The sequence below is a fragment of the Vicia villosa genome, linkage group LG7, assembly GCF_029867415.1.
Source record: "Vicia villosa cultivar HV-30 ecotype Madison, WI linkage group LG7, Vvil1.0, whole genome shotgun sequence".
Taxonomy (NCBI): domain Eukaryota; kingdom Viridiplantae; phylum Streptophyta; class Magnoliopsida; order Fabales; family Fabaceae; genus Vicia; species Vicia villosa.
The window spans coordinates 131,013,890-131,032,608 of NC_081186.1; the positions used below are offsets into that span (position 1 = coordinate 131,013,890).

Here is an 18,719-nt window from a genome sequence, read left to right on the forward strand (position 1 = left end):
CGGGTGTAATTGGATTTAATTACGTTTTAATTACACTCTATTTTAATAAAAATCGGGTGTAATTGGGCTTAATTATGTTTTTAATTACACCCTATTTTAATAAAAATTGGGTGTAGATATGTTTTTAATTACACCCTATTTTAATAAAAATCGGGTGTAAATACGCCATTTATGAATGAACAATTATATCTATTTACACCCTATTTCATATACACCATTTAGTTATATTTCATTTTCAATTATAATATTGCAAATACTATATAATCATACACATAAAAATCATATTTTATTTTAACTAAGTCAAAATATTTTTAATATTAACCAAAAAGTATACAAAATCATGTACAATCATAATATTTCAAGTATTATAAAATTATACACATAAAAATTATATTTTAACAAAGTCATAACACTTTCTTCATATATAATTTTACGCCATGCTTGACGGTTAGCTTCGGTGTTCTCTAGTCCAATTGAATCCAACCGCTTTCCGCGTGTAGCATTGAATTCATCCAAAATACCACGCCCTAGAGAAGCAATTGTTTTCTGTATGCAAAAAGCAAGACACAAGAAAGTGTTATTATAGTCCAATCAATATTTCAGCATTTCCAATGAAATTGATCCTAATTGATCCAAACTTCCTACCTAACTACCTCATGCTGTGTTGACTTTTAATCCTTAGCAAAAACATCCAAGAGGAACAATCCCATTCATAACAAGTTTAATTTAACAAAAACCATAGTTTAAACATTATATCCAACTAAGGCTTCACATATTCTCTGATAAACTCTTCTAGCTGAGATATCTCTCCAGTTAAACCAGAAGCATCCGCAGTTGTAACTTTGTTAGAGCACTGAGTAAAGGAAAATGGCTCTCCAGGTACTCCCAAAGTGAACTCATTTGTAACGTCAGCTTCTGAAACCGCACTTCTCGATGACCGTAATTTGTCACTGAAAAAGGATAACATGAGTTAATAATAGAGTTAAAACAAACCAAACATTTTATTGGGTGTGAAGACAAATAACTGAAACAGTTTAGGACTTGAAGCCATACATTTCTTTCTCGAGCTGTCTGCGGATGAATTCTTTAGTGTGAGCAGTGACTTTGTCTGCTTTGTTGCAGAGAATAAGCAGAGGAATCTTCTTCTTCACAACACTTCCCTTGGTCAATAGATCATATAGGTACCTTAATTCGTAAAACAAAATGTCAGTCTCTTTGTAATTCCCGATCCCTTCTTCGTCAAGAACAGTGAGAAATGGTTAGTTTAACATAAATACTATAATGCTTTAGTATCGTGAGAGTATTCTAACACACCTCAACATGGCGAACAACTAATGTTAACAAAAAATGTAGCTTTATAAGAAAATGACGATCTAGCAACTGAGTGAAGGGAATTTACTCTGAGGCAGCACGACAATTTGGTAAGAAGTCCAAAGCATCGACCACAAAGACTACACCAGCTGCTTGAGGCAAGTACTCATCCAGTTTGGGTCGAAGACGAGAATGTCCAGGAACATCAACAATATGAACAGGTTTTATCTTACCCTTCTGTCAAAACCAAAGAAACATATTATTGTATATCTGACTTCACAATTATTGAACGAAACATGCGACTATACACATAATTTCAACAACACAGTTACATTCTTCAACCTAACAATAAAAGACAAATATTCATTTTGTGAAGACGAGAAGCACAATATACGCATACCCAAAAAAATTTAAAGGGTTTAATATACTTCACCCCCCTGACAATATAGCGAGTTCTGGTTTGGCCCCCTTGAATGTTTTTTTTTACGAAACGCTCCTTATAAAACCCAAAACCTGGATTTACCACACCCTTTTACCTTATCAGCTGACTGGGCTTTGACTTAATTGATGATGTGGAAAAAGCTACTTGATGACATGGAACTTATTTAATTTTTTTCTTTTTTGTACATTTTAATAATCACAAGAGGCTTCTAATTAAAATTTTCATGGTCAAAGGTGGCAACCAATATGCAAAATAGTAAATCTCTGACACGAGGGACTTTTGGGAATACACTGACAATTCCTCATTCATGCCAACCTCCCCCTCGCACTTTAGTGGCAGAATGTCGACTGGTGTAAAGCTACTTCAATAAGAACATGCATTGAATGTTGAAAACATCTACTAAGACTTGTATGATTCCAATCAACGCATCCCTGCATAACAGTATATACATTAAGATGCATGGCAAAGTAAAGTTAATACAGCCATACAAGTCTTGCATGGTAAAACAACAAAGTTGGAAACCATGAGCTTACAGACTTACACATACAAGATAAGGTTCTTCAACTTGATGTGAATATCTAAGACTACCAAATTTATATATAAATACTTTACAAGAACTTCATAAAGAGTGAACACAAATTACAATAATAGAAAATAGTTCATGACAGACACATAAATCCAGGACATGCTTAAAACAAGCAGTTTAATGTCATGACAAGTACAGATGATTTAAAGAGCCACACATACCAGCAGTTGCATCTGCTGCTTTATTCGCTCACTAGGAGTAAAGATGGAAGATGTGGCAATGCTTGCACAACCACCTCCTACACAATGGGCAAAAGAATAATACTCCTGCACAAAAAGATGGTTGAAATCTCATTACGCTAATAAGCACAGAAGTTATGGTAAGATCCAGACTAATCCTAGATATTTAAATCTAACGGTACCATGTTGACAGTGACATTTAACTTGAAGTTTCTCTCAAATAGATGATTCCACATAGAAATAAGTAAGTCGGGGAAAAGACAAACACAAGACAGCAAGGATAACTGACAAAAATACTAATCAAATATGGAGAAAGACAGAATACCTTTGGCAGATAAGGAAGCAAAGCTGCTTTAACTAATTCATAAGTGAAAGTATAAACTGCAGAAATTGGAGCTGAACATGCAATGTTTGTAGTAATTCCGTGATATAGTCCTGGAAAACCTGAAATCAATCCACAAACTCGATGTAGAAGCTATCTAGTTGAAGATTGAATTCAAAAGGAAAAGTAATCTATATGAAACAAGATAAATAAGTTACACAAATATCTAGCAAGAATGTGATCTCTCTTAAAAACCAAACCTCCATCAGAAACAATTGATTTGCCAATGTAAAATATGGACCTCTTGTCTGCACGACATGATTGAATGACTGTCTTGATCGTGTCAACAGGATGCAGACAACAGCTAACACACACTCCAGCCATTGCCCCAGAAAAAGCATGTTCTTGCTTGGCTAGGGAACGGGAAGCATGTTTATGATTCGCAGAGAAGATCTGAACCTTACGTTCATCATCACTTATATCTAATAAATGTCTTCTTTGGATTTCCATTAATTCATTATCATCAATCTTATATTGGCACTGCACAGAAGCACTGTTAGAGGTAGCTAAAGAGTCGTTAATATGATAATCTGCATAGATACTAGAAGATATGGCCTGACAAGCACCAACTTCCATCTGATTATCCGGCACAGCTTGAAGAAAATAGTCTGAACACAGCGAGTGGAGGAGGTTAACATTACCTTTGTTGTTTCACCATGAAGAATAAAAGTATCTTCATTTGGTTCCATTGATGTAACAGTACCCTGATGAGTAGATCCATCTCTAAGCTGACACAGACATAAAATAAAATGTCACGAACATTACATTAGAGCCAATTCAAATAAAAGGAAAATCAATGGTAATATTACTTGCTAATGCAATAAGATACTTTTAGTTTATAATCAACCACCTGACCCTAACTCTTCTTTTCCCTCACATACAATATACAAACGATATTTGTTGATTTGTTCTTAAATAACTACAATTGTATGTCGCTTTATTACTACAAACTAAGCTACACTACGCAGTTCAAAACCTTGGTTCAGGAGAAAATTTTATCTTGTTCTAGAGGTTGATGTTCTGCATATACAACAATTATATCAAATATTATCCTATATCGATTTAACTCACTACTACCACATTGGTTTACAGTTCAACAAATCCAATCCGGTTCTGGTTCATTTCATCCCTAACCTAACCAAAGTGGTTCTTTGAACCAGTTCACCGGTTCGATAACACTAACACCGAACTGTTACAAGATGAGTAGCTTAACCAAACTGCTAATGTATAAACTGAATTGATGCCAATTTTAACTCCAATCTGTCCCCATACCAAAACATAGAAAAATCCAATTTAATAATAACAATCGATGAACAAGTAATGGTTTCAACAAAATTGATTCTTTTCAATTTTCAGAATTTTATGAAAGTAAGGCACTCACCCTATGATTCAGATGAAAGACCGATTGACGAGATCATGAAAACAGAGTTTGTTTCTTTAATGGAGGTCCGATGGCCGGAGATGGGAGGAGAGATGGCGACGGCGACGGCGACGGCGAAGCTAGGGTTTAGGTTTAGAATCGGAATGGGAAACGTGTTTTTCTTCAATGCTGAAGCAAATCCCCATGAATCTGGATCTAACAGAAACCGCGTTTACACACATTCGATTTTCATTGTTGGAATGAGAGAGTGGATTTTGAACAGTTAGGTTTTAGAGAGAGAGTGAAGAATGATTCAAAGATCAAGAGTGGCATTGCTTTGGGCGTAGAAAGCGCCAAACTAAACGTTCTCAAATCAATCTTGTATTGAAATTATTCATAATATTCACAATATTCACTTAACTAGTTATTAAGAATAATATTTTGAGTTATAAAAATAAATATTTTTTTAAGTCAATTTAAATTTACACCCGATTTTTAATTTAACGGGAGTAATTGAAATTTAAATATAATAATATTTTTAATTTACACCCGTTTTTAAAAAATTGGGTGTATATTTTCACATGATCAATCATAAATTTATACTTTATTTACAAAAGTGCCACCGTATTTCTTATTTACACCCGTTTTTAGTATATTGGGTGTAAATTTTAAAATTATATTGTTCATTTTGCACTAGTGTTGGTATTCTTTTTTACTCTTAACCACATGTTTTAAACTAAGTTACTAGGTGTTTGATGATCAGTTATACATATAAGCGAGGTATTCTAGACAGTGTCTGGTTATGATGTCTTTAGGATTGAGATTTATGCGTTATCAAGTTAGGATTGGAGATTTGATATATGGTTGGTTATTATTATTGCAGAAATACCGGCTTCATACACAGAGAGTTCCAACTGCAAACGATAATGAGTCATATTGTAGTTCTTGGAGGTTTATGGATTTCTCAAGAGCCATTATAATGGAACTTCCAAATATAGAAGTTCGGCATCCGGTTCTGCATAAAGTACTCTTCATTTAGATTTTCGAACTGATACGGATTCAGTTTTTTACTGGTGCAGGTCCGGTTTAAATAAGGATTTGGACGCATAAGCTCGGTTTGGACTATTTATGTTTTTCGGTGTAGATTCAATGACAGACAACAATGCAGGGCTGAAGTTGGCATATGAAAACACTTTTCTATTTTTTTTACTTTGGACTACATGTATATGATAAACACAGTCCAATCTACACCAGAACCCGGGCAGACGCACGGGTTTCCCACTAGTAGATTATTGAAATTTGACACATGAAGTATTGTAATAGGAGATGAGAATGAAAAATGTAAACATTACTTGATTTCTTAAATGTCATTTTTTTAGTGTAAATAATTTGTAGTGAAAGTGCAATTTATGAAGTTTATGCAAATGATTTTTAATGGATAGATAGTAGATTATGATGGATATACTATTTATTTTATTCGGTGTGATATTGTGTTTGATCAGAGATAATATGTCACACACAATGGTGATAATATATGGAAGACTAGATGATCTGAAATAATAGATAAATAAATAAACAAATAATAATTTAAAGACAAAGAGAACTATAAACATGGTTTTATGACATTGTTCCAAATGTCTAGAGAGAGTCAGTAAGACGCCGAATTCAATTAATTAATTTAATTTAATTTAGTTTTCTTTTTTTTAATTATTAAGTGATTTATGTGATTTATTTTAATTAATTGTAAATATATGTTTGTCATGTGGTAGTTGGGAGTTGTTAGAACTTTAATTAGTTTATTTAATTAAATTAGTAGGAGATTAATTAAATAAACAAAATAAAATAAAATAATGGGATACTTGAAAAATAAGATTTTTACAAAAATAATAGAAAATAGTAGTGTTTGGTGGAATATTGAATTATGAGATTAAATCATTAAATAAATAGAATTAGAGTTAGTAGGGATATTTCTTTAAATATGGTAATAAGTGATGGCATAATGGAGATAACCAAATAAGGAGAATATCATTTTTGGGATTAAGAGAGATATTAGTGCAGCCTGAAACTTTGTCAGTACGTGAAGTTCGAGTTTTTTTAAGAAAATAGGCAAGAGGTAAATGACTTAGGAAGAAGAGGAGATTTCACTATTGTTGAAGAAAAATTGTTGGAAAATCAGGTAAGAGAGAAAATACTTTAAATATTGGTGTGACTGGTGAAGGTTAGAGAGGGATCCTCCCCCTCCTCAAGGATTTTTACCATTGTTGAATGTTCTTAAGTTTTTGTATGTTTATGAGGAAACCATGTTATATGCCATATTCTTATACGAAATTTGTGCACTGTAATATGCTATTTTGATGCATGTTGTATTGAATAATTTCTCAATTTTGATTGTTGCAATTGTTATGTGTTTTGAAGCTTTGAAACCTAACCTTGAATTTATGAAAAATTCATGATTATTTGATGTTTGGTCTGTATAATTTTAGTTGGTTGTTATACAATTGTTATATAATTATAGTGTGTCGAATTATGAGCATTTGACTTTAAACAGAGTCAAAATCAGAAGTGTGGAAGGTCTCCAATGCCAAAAAAAATACATAATTATGCATTTTGTAACATTCTGCTGCATTATGCCTTTTTTTTGTGATTTAATTACTTATTGTGTGGTTGTTGGGGTAAGTATCCTTGGGACGGAGGTATAGAAACAATAAGGGGTGGTGTATTTGTTTATAATTAATTAGCATTTTAATTAATTAAAATAATGATTATAATTAGTTGGATTATTTAAATATTATAAGTTAGTAAAACTAATTATTAATTTAATTAAAAATAAAAATAGAATCTAGTAGAGAAATAAGGAGCAAGGTGGAAATTATACATAGAAATAAGGGTATTACGAGAATAACCTAAGTAGGAGATATTAGGTTTTTTTATAAAAATAAGGAGTTAGAAAGGGGGAGTTTCTACTGTACGTAAGATTAGAAGTTGGAAAAAAAGTGAAAGAGGCAAGAAGGGAGACGAAGAGGCTTAGGAGAGAAAAGTTCAAGAACAAGTGCTTTTGCTAGAATAATCAGGTAAGAGGGGAGAAAGGTCTTTCAATATGTGTGTATTGCATGATGGGGTATAGAAAAGAGGTCCTTATTCTACTTAGGATTTCATGATCTTGTTCTATGAATTGTTGTTGTGTTAGAAACATGGAAATATGATGATTTGTTGTATTTATATTTGTATTTTTATGATTGAAATTATACTTGAATCATCATAACTATACATGTATAAATTTCTACAGTTGATGAATGTTTAGGTGTTGAAATCACGATTGCAATTGTTGGTGAAATTTTTTATCAAGTGTTATGAATCATGATAAATATAGGTATAATAATATGTTGATGTTTCGTGGTAGTATTATTCACTAATAATTCCATGTGATGTGTTAATTAGTTGTGAAAAATTGGTTGAAATAATTTATGAAGATTAGTGGATGAAGGGATAGAGATTGTGTGATAAAAACTAGAATTTTTGAAAAACTCACAGCGACAATCGATTTCGCCTTCCTTGCAATCAATTGCACTAGTACAAATTTTGAAAAAAAAAATTACGATGACAATCGATTATCCCTTGCCACCAATCAGTTGTTTTGCCTCGAAAACACAAATTTTGCTTTGGCAGTAGCGGAATATGCTTGATTTCATTCAATTGACACCCCATGTAAATCTATTTATGTTGTTTGAATTTTGAAAAACTCTGCAATTAATTATGTTTAATCTCCCGATGTTTTATACCGTAACTTTTAATATGTAAATCTAAATGACGCGTTGTTTGAAGCATTAGAAAGCTAACACTTAGAGATACATCATAGTAGTGCTTGGTGAAATAATTGAAAAGCAGTCATGTGCCTATTGTAAGAATGTTTGTGATGTCCTTTATGATTGTTTAACAAATCATTGTGTTATTTTGATGACGTGTTGATGTTATAATAAATTAACATGATTGAATAGTTGTGAATATGCATTTTATAAGTTGTAGTTGTTGATTATTGATTGTTATAATATTGATTAATGATCATGTAAGATGATTGATGTTATATGTAACAGTGATATATGCATGGTGATTATTTTGGTGATAATGCATGTTGTTGAGAGTCATGCATCATGGTGTACAGACTTCGATCCAATTTTGGGGAGCCATCACCCTAAGGTGGGGATCGAGTACGAGTAGCTAATTCTATTGAGGGATTAGTGAAGTGTTTCTATATGATGATTAGCGGCGATTTTTTATGTGCATTGTTTCAAATAGGGAATCTGATCCTATGGTGGGGATCGAGGAGCGAGATGAACCTGAGTGTTCATAAATGGCACCACATGCATAATGAGTCAATTGTGGAGTACAACGCATACATACTTGTATATGTGGTTAATTATTCATGATGTTGTTGAATTTTTGAAAAATGTGTGTATGTTGTTGTGAATGGGTATGAGATCCTATTGTTATTGATGGTGTAATGAGTGTGTGCTTCTTGTATGTTTCCCTACCTTAGCATTCTTTACACTGTTTATATTGAATGATGTTTTCACCCCTTTGCTTTGATGTTTTCCACCATGGACATCTTGCAAATACTCAAGAGTAGAGTTTGGTGCTGTAAGTGGAAGTTAGCTCCTGAAGTTACTTAAGTTTGGTTTTCTCGTTATTTAGAAGTCTTGCTCTGATCCTGTTACATTGAGGTTGAGAATGTTTGTTTGCCATTTATGTATTGTTATTTTATTCAGTTATGTTGAAGTTGTTAAGAGTTGAACATGATAACTCTTTATTTTAAAACAATTTATTATAATTTTGAAGTTTGAGACTAAAGGTCTAAGTTGAAATATTTTATTATTTTGAATTAAGATCGATATTGATGTAAAGATACCTTAAGTGAAAATGAGCATGCAATGACAAGTGTTGTATGACGTTGATAATTTTTGCTGCGTATTTGTTAAATGTTTGTATTGTTAAAGGTTTGTCGGTGGTGACACCTTAAATTATCGTGTAACGCTTATTATATAAGTTTCGGGGTTTTGGGTGTTACAACGGGCGTCAGCTAAGGTGAAGGTCCAACCGTCGCCGATTAGGCTGATTTTGTTAAAATACTATTTTCATCATAACTTTAGTTCTGTGACTCTGTTTGAGACGTGGTTTGAAGCGCTGGAAAGCTAACGCGTAGTACTCTCATGGTGGTGCTCGGAGAGGCTCTCTTGTTTCAGTGGAAATGGAGAATTTTGAAGGAAAATAATGCTTTATGGAGTGGGATGTTGCGCCATAGATATAAGAATCCCGAAGTAAAAAGTTTTAATTAGTGATAAAAGTGTGATAAACAAAGGAGATTCTATATGGTGTAGGGATCTAATAATGGTTGATATCAATTCTAAAGCAAATCGAAATGACTTTTCTGACCATATTCATTGCAGGATAAATTATGGAAAGAGAATTTCCTTTTGCCACATCAACTGGTTAGGCAACCAATCTCTGAAGGGTGCTTTTTATGATGTCTTTGGTTTGACTACAAACCCTTTAATCAGTGTAGCAGACGTAGGGTGGTGAGATGGTGGTTTGTGGAGATGGAATTTTTAGTCGACTGTGATCAATCAAAATGTTAGACATATTGCAGATGGAGGAATTCCAGGAACTATTATTGAATCCTGAGATAATGCAGGACGTGGAGGAGGAGGATTTCACTTGGATACGTGAAACCAATGAGATTTTTTCACTTAAATATGGCTTTGATGTGTTAGATTCAAGGCCAGTTAGTGGTTGGTGAAGGATGAAGTGAGAGCAGCTCTTACTTTTCTTTGGAAGATGAAGGCTCCGTCAAGTACTCAGATGTTTGATTGGAGAATGATCCTTGATAGACTATCAACAAGACATCAGTTAGCAAGAAGAGAAATTATGGTTGATGACAGAGATAAGTGTTGTGCATTATGTTTCAATGAAGAGGAAACAAAGCTTCATTTATTTGGAATGTGCGAAGTCACTAGAAGAATTTAGGTAGCGGTTGACAAATGGATAGGTAGCAAAGTAGATTTACTTTATAAGGACTGTCGAGTTTTATTTTGAGCTATATGAAGGTGTAGGATAAGGATGGAAACATCATCAGTATAATTTAGTTAGCCATTATTTAAAATATTTGGTTGATGCGTAATGCTATTATGTTCAAAGGTTACATTTTTAGTTTTGATGAGTGTAAGAAACATGGGATCAACAATCCAATTATTATTTTTTTGAATAACAAGATTAATTTATTAAATAGCGAAAAAAATATTAAATACATCAGAAGCATATCGACATAATATTTCCTACTTTATTTTATTATCATCATATTAAAATACAAAATCCATGACTAAAAGGAAGGTAAAAATAATAAGAAAATAAATTAAAATTATTGAATGCCAAAAGTATAACTAACTCATGGAAATTTGTATCAAGTGAATATGTAAACACATACACATGTCCCAGTTCTAAAAGCAGACGGATTTGCCAACCAATAACAATTTGGTTTTAAAGGAAATGAGCACATTGATTTTGGACAATCAGAAGCCTGAGTGCAAGTATCAAGTGCTGAAATGAAAAATAATAATAAAATAAAATAATTAAAATGATATCAAATAATGTATAGAAGTAAATAAAAAAATTAAAAAAAATTAAAAAATTTGCTTACTGTTATCGTTCATTGTAATAGGAATCAGACAAAGAAAGATGATAATAGCATGAACAAATTTGACAACTTCACCCATATTTTCTATTCTTTGCATGCAAATTTTACTATGTGATTCTAGTGCATATATGTCGTTGTAAAATACCTTCTAAAGTTAGGGTCATTATTATATGTCTCTTAACTTTATCAAAGTGTTGTGTTTGTTTCTTTAACATAATTTTTAGAGTCATGAAGCGAGAGAGGAATAATATTTTTGATTATATGTGCGGCGTTGCAAAAAAATTATAGCTATTGTATGTGTTAGATTAGTAATCCATTACAGTTCCTTAAGCGAGCATGAAAGGCTTATGGTGGGTAATAATGTATATTTGGTTTGATGGAAAGGCATGTAAAGAAAGTTACTTCAAAAGCCAATCCATTTGAAATTTTATATTATATAAAAAATCCAAGGTATATGTAATGAGAGCGCCTTGTTTTATTTTAAAAAAAATCAATCTATTACCTCGACTTTAATAAAAACCGATATAAATATATGGTCAGGGTTTGAGATTCGATTCTTATCTCTTACAATTATATATTTTATTTAAAAATAAAAAGTCACATTTATTTTTATAGATTTTACATCGGATATGTTACCTCGGTTTTCAGTAAAACTGTAATAAATACTCTTTATATTTTTTAGGCTTAATTGCAATTTTGGTCTCCCTATTATCATTTTTTTTTAGTTTTGGTCCCCCTATTTTAAAATCCTGAATTTTAGTCCCTTTATTTTAGTTTTTTGAGGATTTTGGTCCCCATTGCAAATTCGAAGGCAATTTTTAATGAAATGGAACTCACATTGATGACAGGTTCATCATAAATTTTAAATAAAATTAGTTTTTTTGAACATTTCACTACTGAACTGGCACTGATACATCATCAATATGAGCGTCATTTCATTTAAAATTGTCTTCGAATTTGCAAAGGGACCAAAATCCTCAAAACACTAAAATATAAGGACTAAAATTCCAGATTTAAAATTAGGGGGACCAAAACTAAAAAAAAAATATAACAGGGGGACCAAAATTGTAATTAAGCCTATTTTTTATTCTCTCAGTGTCTACCTCATTCACTTTTCGAGCCCTAGCGAACAAACACTTATTTTCCAGCCAACAAAAGAACATCATTATTTTCCAAGGTGGACGAAAGCCCTAGTGAACAAAAAAACTTTCTCACCATTATTCTCCGGTATGTTATTCTTATTGTTGTTATTCATTACTGTTGTTCTTGTTGTTCTCCATTACTGGTGCTCTTGTTGTTGTTGTTTTGTCCATTATTGGTGCTCTTGTTGTTGTTGCTATTGTTGTTTTGTCCATTACTGTTGTTCTTTATTTATTTTTGGATGTGTACTACTTTTATTTTATTTTCAGATGTTTTATGTAATTATGGATCGTAGTTGGATGAAATCCTATAGATTAAGTAAATAGTATGAGCATTGAGTGATTCAATTTCTTGATTTTGCGGAGAAAAAAACCTTCTTGAGAATAATGGAATTTTCCGTTGTCCTCGTAAAAATGTTATAATATGAAAAAAAACATCCAAGGAATGTTATATTCAATCATTGTGGTTGTGATGAAATTATTCAAAATTACACAAAATGGGTATGGCATGGTAAAGAGACAAAAAGGAGATCTCTGTCACATACAGTTGAAGATGAAAATGAAGAATTGAGGAGTGATACTCTAGAAGACATGATTCATGATATTGGAGTAGATCATTTCAAGAACTTTAATGTGGTAGATAGTTTGCAAAGAGACGTGGAAGATTCATTGTATCTGGGATGTAAAAGTCTTACAAGATTGTCAACTGTGTTAAGACTATTTAATCTTAAGGAAAGAGGTGGGTGGAAGGATAAAAATTTCACTAAATTGCTTGAATTGTTGAAAGAAATGCTTCCCGATGGGAACTCATTGTCAAACTGTAATTATGAGGTCAAGAATATATCATGCCCAATAGGTTTGGACCATGTCAAATTTAAATACAAGCATATCGCAATCATTGCATCTTATATAGTAAATAATTTCAAAACTTGAAGGAGTACATGAGGTGTGGGGAGTCACGCTACAAGCAGAAGAACATTGGTGTTGATGACGATGATGGAGTAACTAGCAAGGGTGTTCTTGTCAAAGTAGTGTGGTACCTACCGATAATTTCAAGGTTCAAGATATTTTTTGTTAATGTTAATGACGCAAATAATACTTGATGGCATGCAGATGAAAGTTTGATTAAAAAATTTGCCATGTAGCTGATTCAGTGCAATGGAAGAAAATTGATTCATTGAATCGAGGAACCTTAGGCTTGGACTTCCCACCGATAGAATGAACCTTTTTGGTAATTTGAGTACTAACAATACGTCATGTCTTGTGCTTTTCATAATTTATAACTTATCTTCTTGGTTGTGCATGAAGCGCGAGTATATGATGTTATCAATGAGGATTTCGGGTCCAAAGCAACTAAGGAATGTCATAGATGTTTGTTTAACGCCATTGATTGAAGATTTAAGACTTTTTGGGAGGAAGGTGTTGGTGTTGATGTTGATGATGTGTATACATGCGATAATTTTATGTTGCGTGCCATGTTATTTTGCACAATTAATGACTTTCTTGCATACTTTACCACCCGAAAATTTATTTAATTATTTAAATAAATTATTCAATGATTTAATATGGAAAATTCGATCGAAGTTGGATTTATTAGTGATATTATAAAACGAAGAATTGGATTAATATGTTATATATATATATATATATATATATATATATGTGTGTGTGTGTGTGTGTGTGTGTGTGTGTGTGTGTGTGTGTGTGTGTGTGTGTGTGTGTGTGTGTGTGTGTGTGAAGGAGCGATTAAATTATTTAGTTGGAAGAAGATATTACCGGAAATAATATTAGTTATTAAGAACATTATTTTAATTGGTGGGTTTAAGTTATAGTTGAGAATAGCACTATTGGGGATAGCATTACCAGGCCCATTTAGTTATTAGTAAACCTATTATTATTATGAATAGGTTATGTGATACATTAGATAGCTAGCAGCCAAAACCAAAACAAACAGTACGTAGCATTGAGAAAGCAAAGGAATAAGGGTTGGAGGATCCAAGTGGAAGAGAGATCAATTGGGAAAAGTTTTTGTCAAAACAGTTCCAGAATTCAATCAACCGGAGAACTAGTTAAGGTAAGGGGTAGGGTTCGAATTCTATAATCGGATACATGATGGGTAGTATGTAAGATTTTGGGGTTTATAATTCTGCTTTGTGTATCGAAAATTGTGATTGATTCTATGAATTAATTGGTCTCTGTTGATGATGTTGATGTGTTGAAAGTGTTTTATGTTGTGTTGTCTTTGTTATTATGTATTGCAGAATGAAATTTTGTGGTTGTTTGGGTTTACTCTAACGGAATCGTAAGCAAACTAGTAGTACCAATGTGTACAAGAAGTTGGAAGGTGGAGAAAGGTGAGGATATGGGGACGGGGGCCACCAAAAGGTGGTGGGACCCCTTGGAATGGAGAGACGGGTGTCTCCATGGGGGAGGGAGGGCGTCTCCCTTTAAGAACTCCTTGGGACGGTCGTCTCAGGCTTAATGGGATAGGGGGATTGGCCACGTGTTGGTTGCTGTTGCACTTTGTTGTCCATTAGTTAGTGGCATGAGTAGTTAGTGTGTGTATATATATATATATATATATATATATATATATATATATATATATATATATATATATATATATATATATATATATATATGAAGGATAGAAAAACACTTAGAAAGGGGGGGTTTGAATAAGTGTAGCTTTTAAAACTTGTAAGATAAAAACAATTTGCACAATGATTTTTATCCTGGTTCGTTGTTAACTAAACTACTCTAGTCCACCCCCTTGGAGTGATTTACCTCACCTGAGGATTTAATCCACTAATCACACAAGATTACAATGGTTTTCCACTTAGACAACTTCTAAGTCTTCTAGAGTATACTGATCACAACCTGATCACTCTAGGAACAAACTGCTTAGATACCCTCTAAGACTTTCTGGAGTATACTGATCAACAACCTGATCACTCTAGTTCTTACAACTTAATGTAAACAAATTCGTTTAAGAGTTACAATGCTTCTTATAAAGCTATTATCACAACTGTGATTTTCTCTTAAGTTTAAGCTTAATCTCACTAAAGTATTACAACAACAATGTAGTGAGGTTGAAGATGAAGTTTGAGAGCTTTTTGAATTTGACAGCGTTTTTGTATATTTGCGCAAGTGTTGTATTAAGAGTTCGTAACCTTGCTTCTCATTAGAACTTCAATTTATAGGCGTTTGAGAAGATGACCGTTGGGAGCATTTAATGCTTTGCGTGATCCGTACAGCATTGCATTTAATGTTTCACTCTTTTGTCAACTACCTCGAGCCTTGCTTTCGCTGTGTCTACTGACGTTGCCTTTAATAGCTTCTAACGTTCCTTTTGTCAGTCAGCGTAGCCTGCCAACTTGTACTTGCTTCTGATCTGATGTTTGTGTAAACAACGTTTGAAAATCATCAGAGTCAAACAGCTTGGTGCAGAGCATCTTCTTGTCTTCTGACCTTGAAGTGCTTCTTAGCGTGATACCATGAGAACTTCAATGCTTCTGCTTCTGATCTCAAGTCCTTCTGATGCTTCCATAGACCATGTTCTGATTCTGCTTGACCATCTTCTGATGTATTGCCAGACCATGTTCTGATGTTGCATGCTGAACCTTCTGAGTCAGTGCTTCTTGCGCTGATTTTGTGCATACTCCTTATATAATTCCTGAAATAGAAATTGCATAGTATTAGAGTACCACATTATCTCATACAAAAGTCATATACATTGTTATCATCAAAACTAAGAATATTGATCAGAACAGATCTTGTTCTAACAATCTCCCCCTTTTTGATGATGAGAAAAACATATATAAATTATATGAATTTGCAATCAGAATATCAGACGGTTAAAGACAATTACACAGCTATAGCATAAGCATATAGACATAGTGTGTGAATATGTCTCCCCCTGAGATTAACAATCTCCCCCTGAGATAAATAATCTCCCCCTGAAATAAATACTGGAAGAAATTTATAAATAAAGGACTTCCCTAAGTATTTTCCATTTCAGTTGAGACGATCACATATGCTTAGATCTTCAGAACATTCATAGCTTCTGATTCTTGCTTCCATAGGACAGCTTCAGAGCTTGAATTTCTTCTTGAATCATTGCATGCTAGATTGTATCAGAACATTGTTGAATGTACCAGAGCATCATCAGAGCATCTCTACATCCTGAAATGTTACAAAACAAACTACACGACAAAAGTCAGAGCATGAATGAATCAGAACATAAAATATGTATCAGAACATATAATATGTATCAGAACATATAATATGTATCAGAGCAAAAACAATAATGTTTCAGAGCATATTTAGAACTAAAACATGCATCAGAACATATAAGGAATAAGAATGTGTTAGAGCATATTCTATCATCAGAATATCATAACATTCTTCCTTCTTGCTTCTGATCTTGAAGCTTTACAACACTCAGCTTGCTTCAAATTTCCATGAGCTTGATTCCATACAGAATTGCTTTTCCTCATGTCTTTACTTCTCATGTTGAGCTTTTAAGAATATCTTCACTTCCTGCAAAACACTCAAAGACATAGAACTTGCACATTCTGTTAGAAATGTGGAGACTTTCTCCCAGCAACTGATAAAATAAATCAGATCATTTATCACAGTTTTCTCCCCCTTTTTGTCATAACATCAAAAACACAAAAGATTCAAATGAAAAACAAACAATATGAGAGAAAGAAGGATAATTTTCATTGATAGCAAAAGAGAATTATCAGAAAGTACAAGGAAGATGCATAGAAGACAGATGCAAGAAACAAAGAAACAACTAAGACACAAAGGACTAAGACGACCCTAGCTTAGACATAATCTTGGCCAGTATGTCATGAATCCCAGCATTGCTCTCAGTCTGCCTTTCCATGAAAGAGCGGAACTCAGCATTGATGTCTTCTTGCTTGTCCATACGAGAAGCTAGCTCAGCTTGGTTCTTCTGAATAACCTCTAGAGTCTTCACCAGAAGAGAGGGTTCACCAGAAGAAGCTTCACAACTTCTGTTCAGAGGGACAGCAATCTCAACAGCAGCTTCCATTGTCAGATCATCATCATGATTTTCCTCAACAGGAATAGTCTCAGCAGGATGATCTTTAGCATCAGCTTCTCCCATTTAAGCATCTTCTTCATACTCAGGAGCAGGAAGATCAGAATCTCCATTCTCAAGAGCTTGAAGAATGGCAGCAAGATTCCTTGGAGCAGAAGGACCTTCAACTTCTGGAGGATCAACAACTTCTGGAATGACCAAATTGGGGTCTTCCTCAGAAGGATTTTCCCTCAGAAAGTCAAATAGTGACTTGAAGTCTCCAGTCAGAACTGGATACCTAGGTCTCCAGACCACAATCTCCCTACAAAGGTTGGCTTCCATTTCCGCAGAAATTCGCGCTTCTACAAGATCATCAATGAATTTCTTCTCTTTAAAGCAATATCTCCCCCCAAGACGACTGAACAAAAAATCTTCATAGGGCCTCAGAATTCCACAAGGTCGTGGAGCAAGTTCTACACAAATTTCCTGAAGTTCTTCAAAATAAGCATCTGCTTTTCTTCGGAAGATTCTCCAGAATTTTCGCATAGCAACATCATTTAATCCAGCATGTTCAACTATTCTGAGAGTATCAAGGACTCTTCTGATATTCCTCTTTACCATTTCATAGATTACACCAATAGGGTATGCTCGGCGGGATTTGATTTTGGTTATGGGAGAGTCTGGTTTTGGGACAGAATAGGGTTGAGGCTCTCTATCAAGACGGAAGGATGATTCTGCCTCATTCTCAGAATCTAACACTACCAGCTTAGCTTCAGGACGAGGCTTGGGTGTGTAATTACAGTCACGGAGCAATTGCTCATGTGATGCAGAATCTGGGAGATCTGATACAGAGGGATTATTTTGAGATGTGGAAGGAATGGGTTCATAGTTTGCATGAGGTGGGGGTTGAGAAGTGGATATATTTGTGTGAGGTGGAAAGAGAGTTTGAAGGGGTTGAATATCAAGAACAGGGTTTTCAAGGACCTGGTCAGAAACAATGTTGGTTGTGGATGGAGAGGGAGGGATGGGAACATTTGTGATGGGTGAATGAGAAGGGGTAAGAGTATTGGTTACAGGAGAAGAGGGAGGTGTGAGAACATGGATATTTATGGGTGATTCTGATGGGGCTTTTTCTGGTTGATTTACTGGTTCAGGGGTTTGAGCAACATTTATTGGTGCAACTTCTGAATGTAAAGCAGGAACAGAATCAGGTTCAAAGAGATGTATACCTTTGGACACCTTCTGAATAGCCTTAAACACAGCCTCCAGTTTCCTCTGCTTCTTACTCTTCTGCTCTTCCACAATCTTTGCCTTCCCAAGAGAAATTTCTCTTCTTCTGGCAGATTCCAGTCTATCCTTCTCATTATCAACAGCCTTATGACCTTCAACTACTTGAGTTGTTGGTCCTTGAATAATTCCTTCTGGCTGATTCATAGCTTCTTGAGCTTCTTCTTCTTCATCCGAATCTTCAATGATCAATTTTCTTTTTCTTGTCTTCTTTTTTTCAACAGCCTTTCCCTTTTCCACATTCTTATTTTTCATTTTTCTCTTCTTCTTCTTCTTCTTCTTCTTCTCAGCAGTCTTT

General features: G+C 33.8%; 1 protein-coding gene across 1 annotated transcript; it reads right to left on the bottom strand.

The window, feature by feature from the left end:
- Positions 1-709: 709 nt before the first annotated feature.
- Positions 710-3,837, bottom strand: LOC131618555 (uncharacterized). Its single transcript, XM_058889752.1, has 4 exons — positions 3,542-3,837; positions 1,400-1,548; positions 1,054-1,185; positions 710-950 (listed from the first exon to the last, which is right to left on the bottom strand). Exons 1-4 carry the CDS (start codon positions 3,587-3,589, stop codon positions 761-763), a joined length of 519 nt encoding a protein of 172 aa, XP_058745735.1. The 5' UTR covers positions 3,590-3,837; the 3' UTR covers positions 710-760.
- Between the last annotated feature and the right edge of the window lie 14,882 nt (positions 3,838-18,719).

Bases quoted from the DNA above. Each gene is read 5' to 3' on its own strand.
- LOC131618555 (XM_058889752.1), bottom strand. From the start codon at position 3,589: ATGGAACCAAATGAAGATACTTTTATTCTTCATGGTGAAACAACAAAG. The intron at 1,549-3,541 runs GTAATGTTAACC...TGGTTTTGACAG, and splicing joins TTCATGGTGAAACAACAAAG to AAGGGTAAGATAAAACCTGT. The intron at 1,186-1,399 runs GTAAATTCCCTT...TTACGAATTAAG, and splicing joins AATTGTCGTGCTGCCTCAGA to GTACCTATATGATCTATTGA.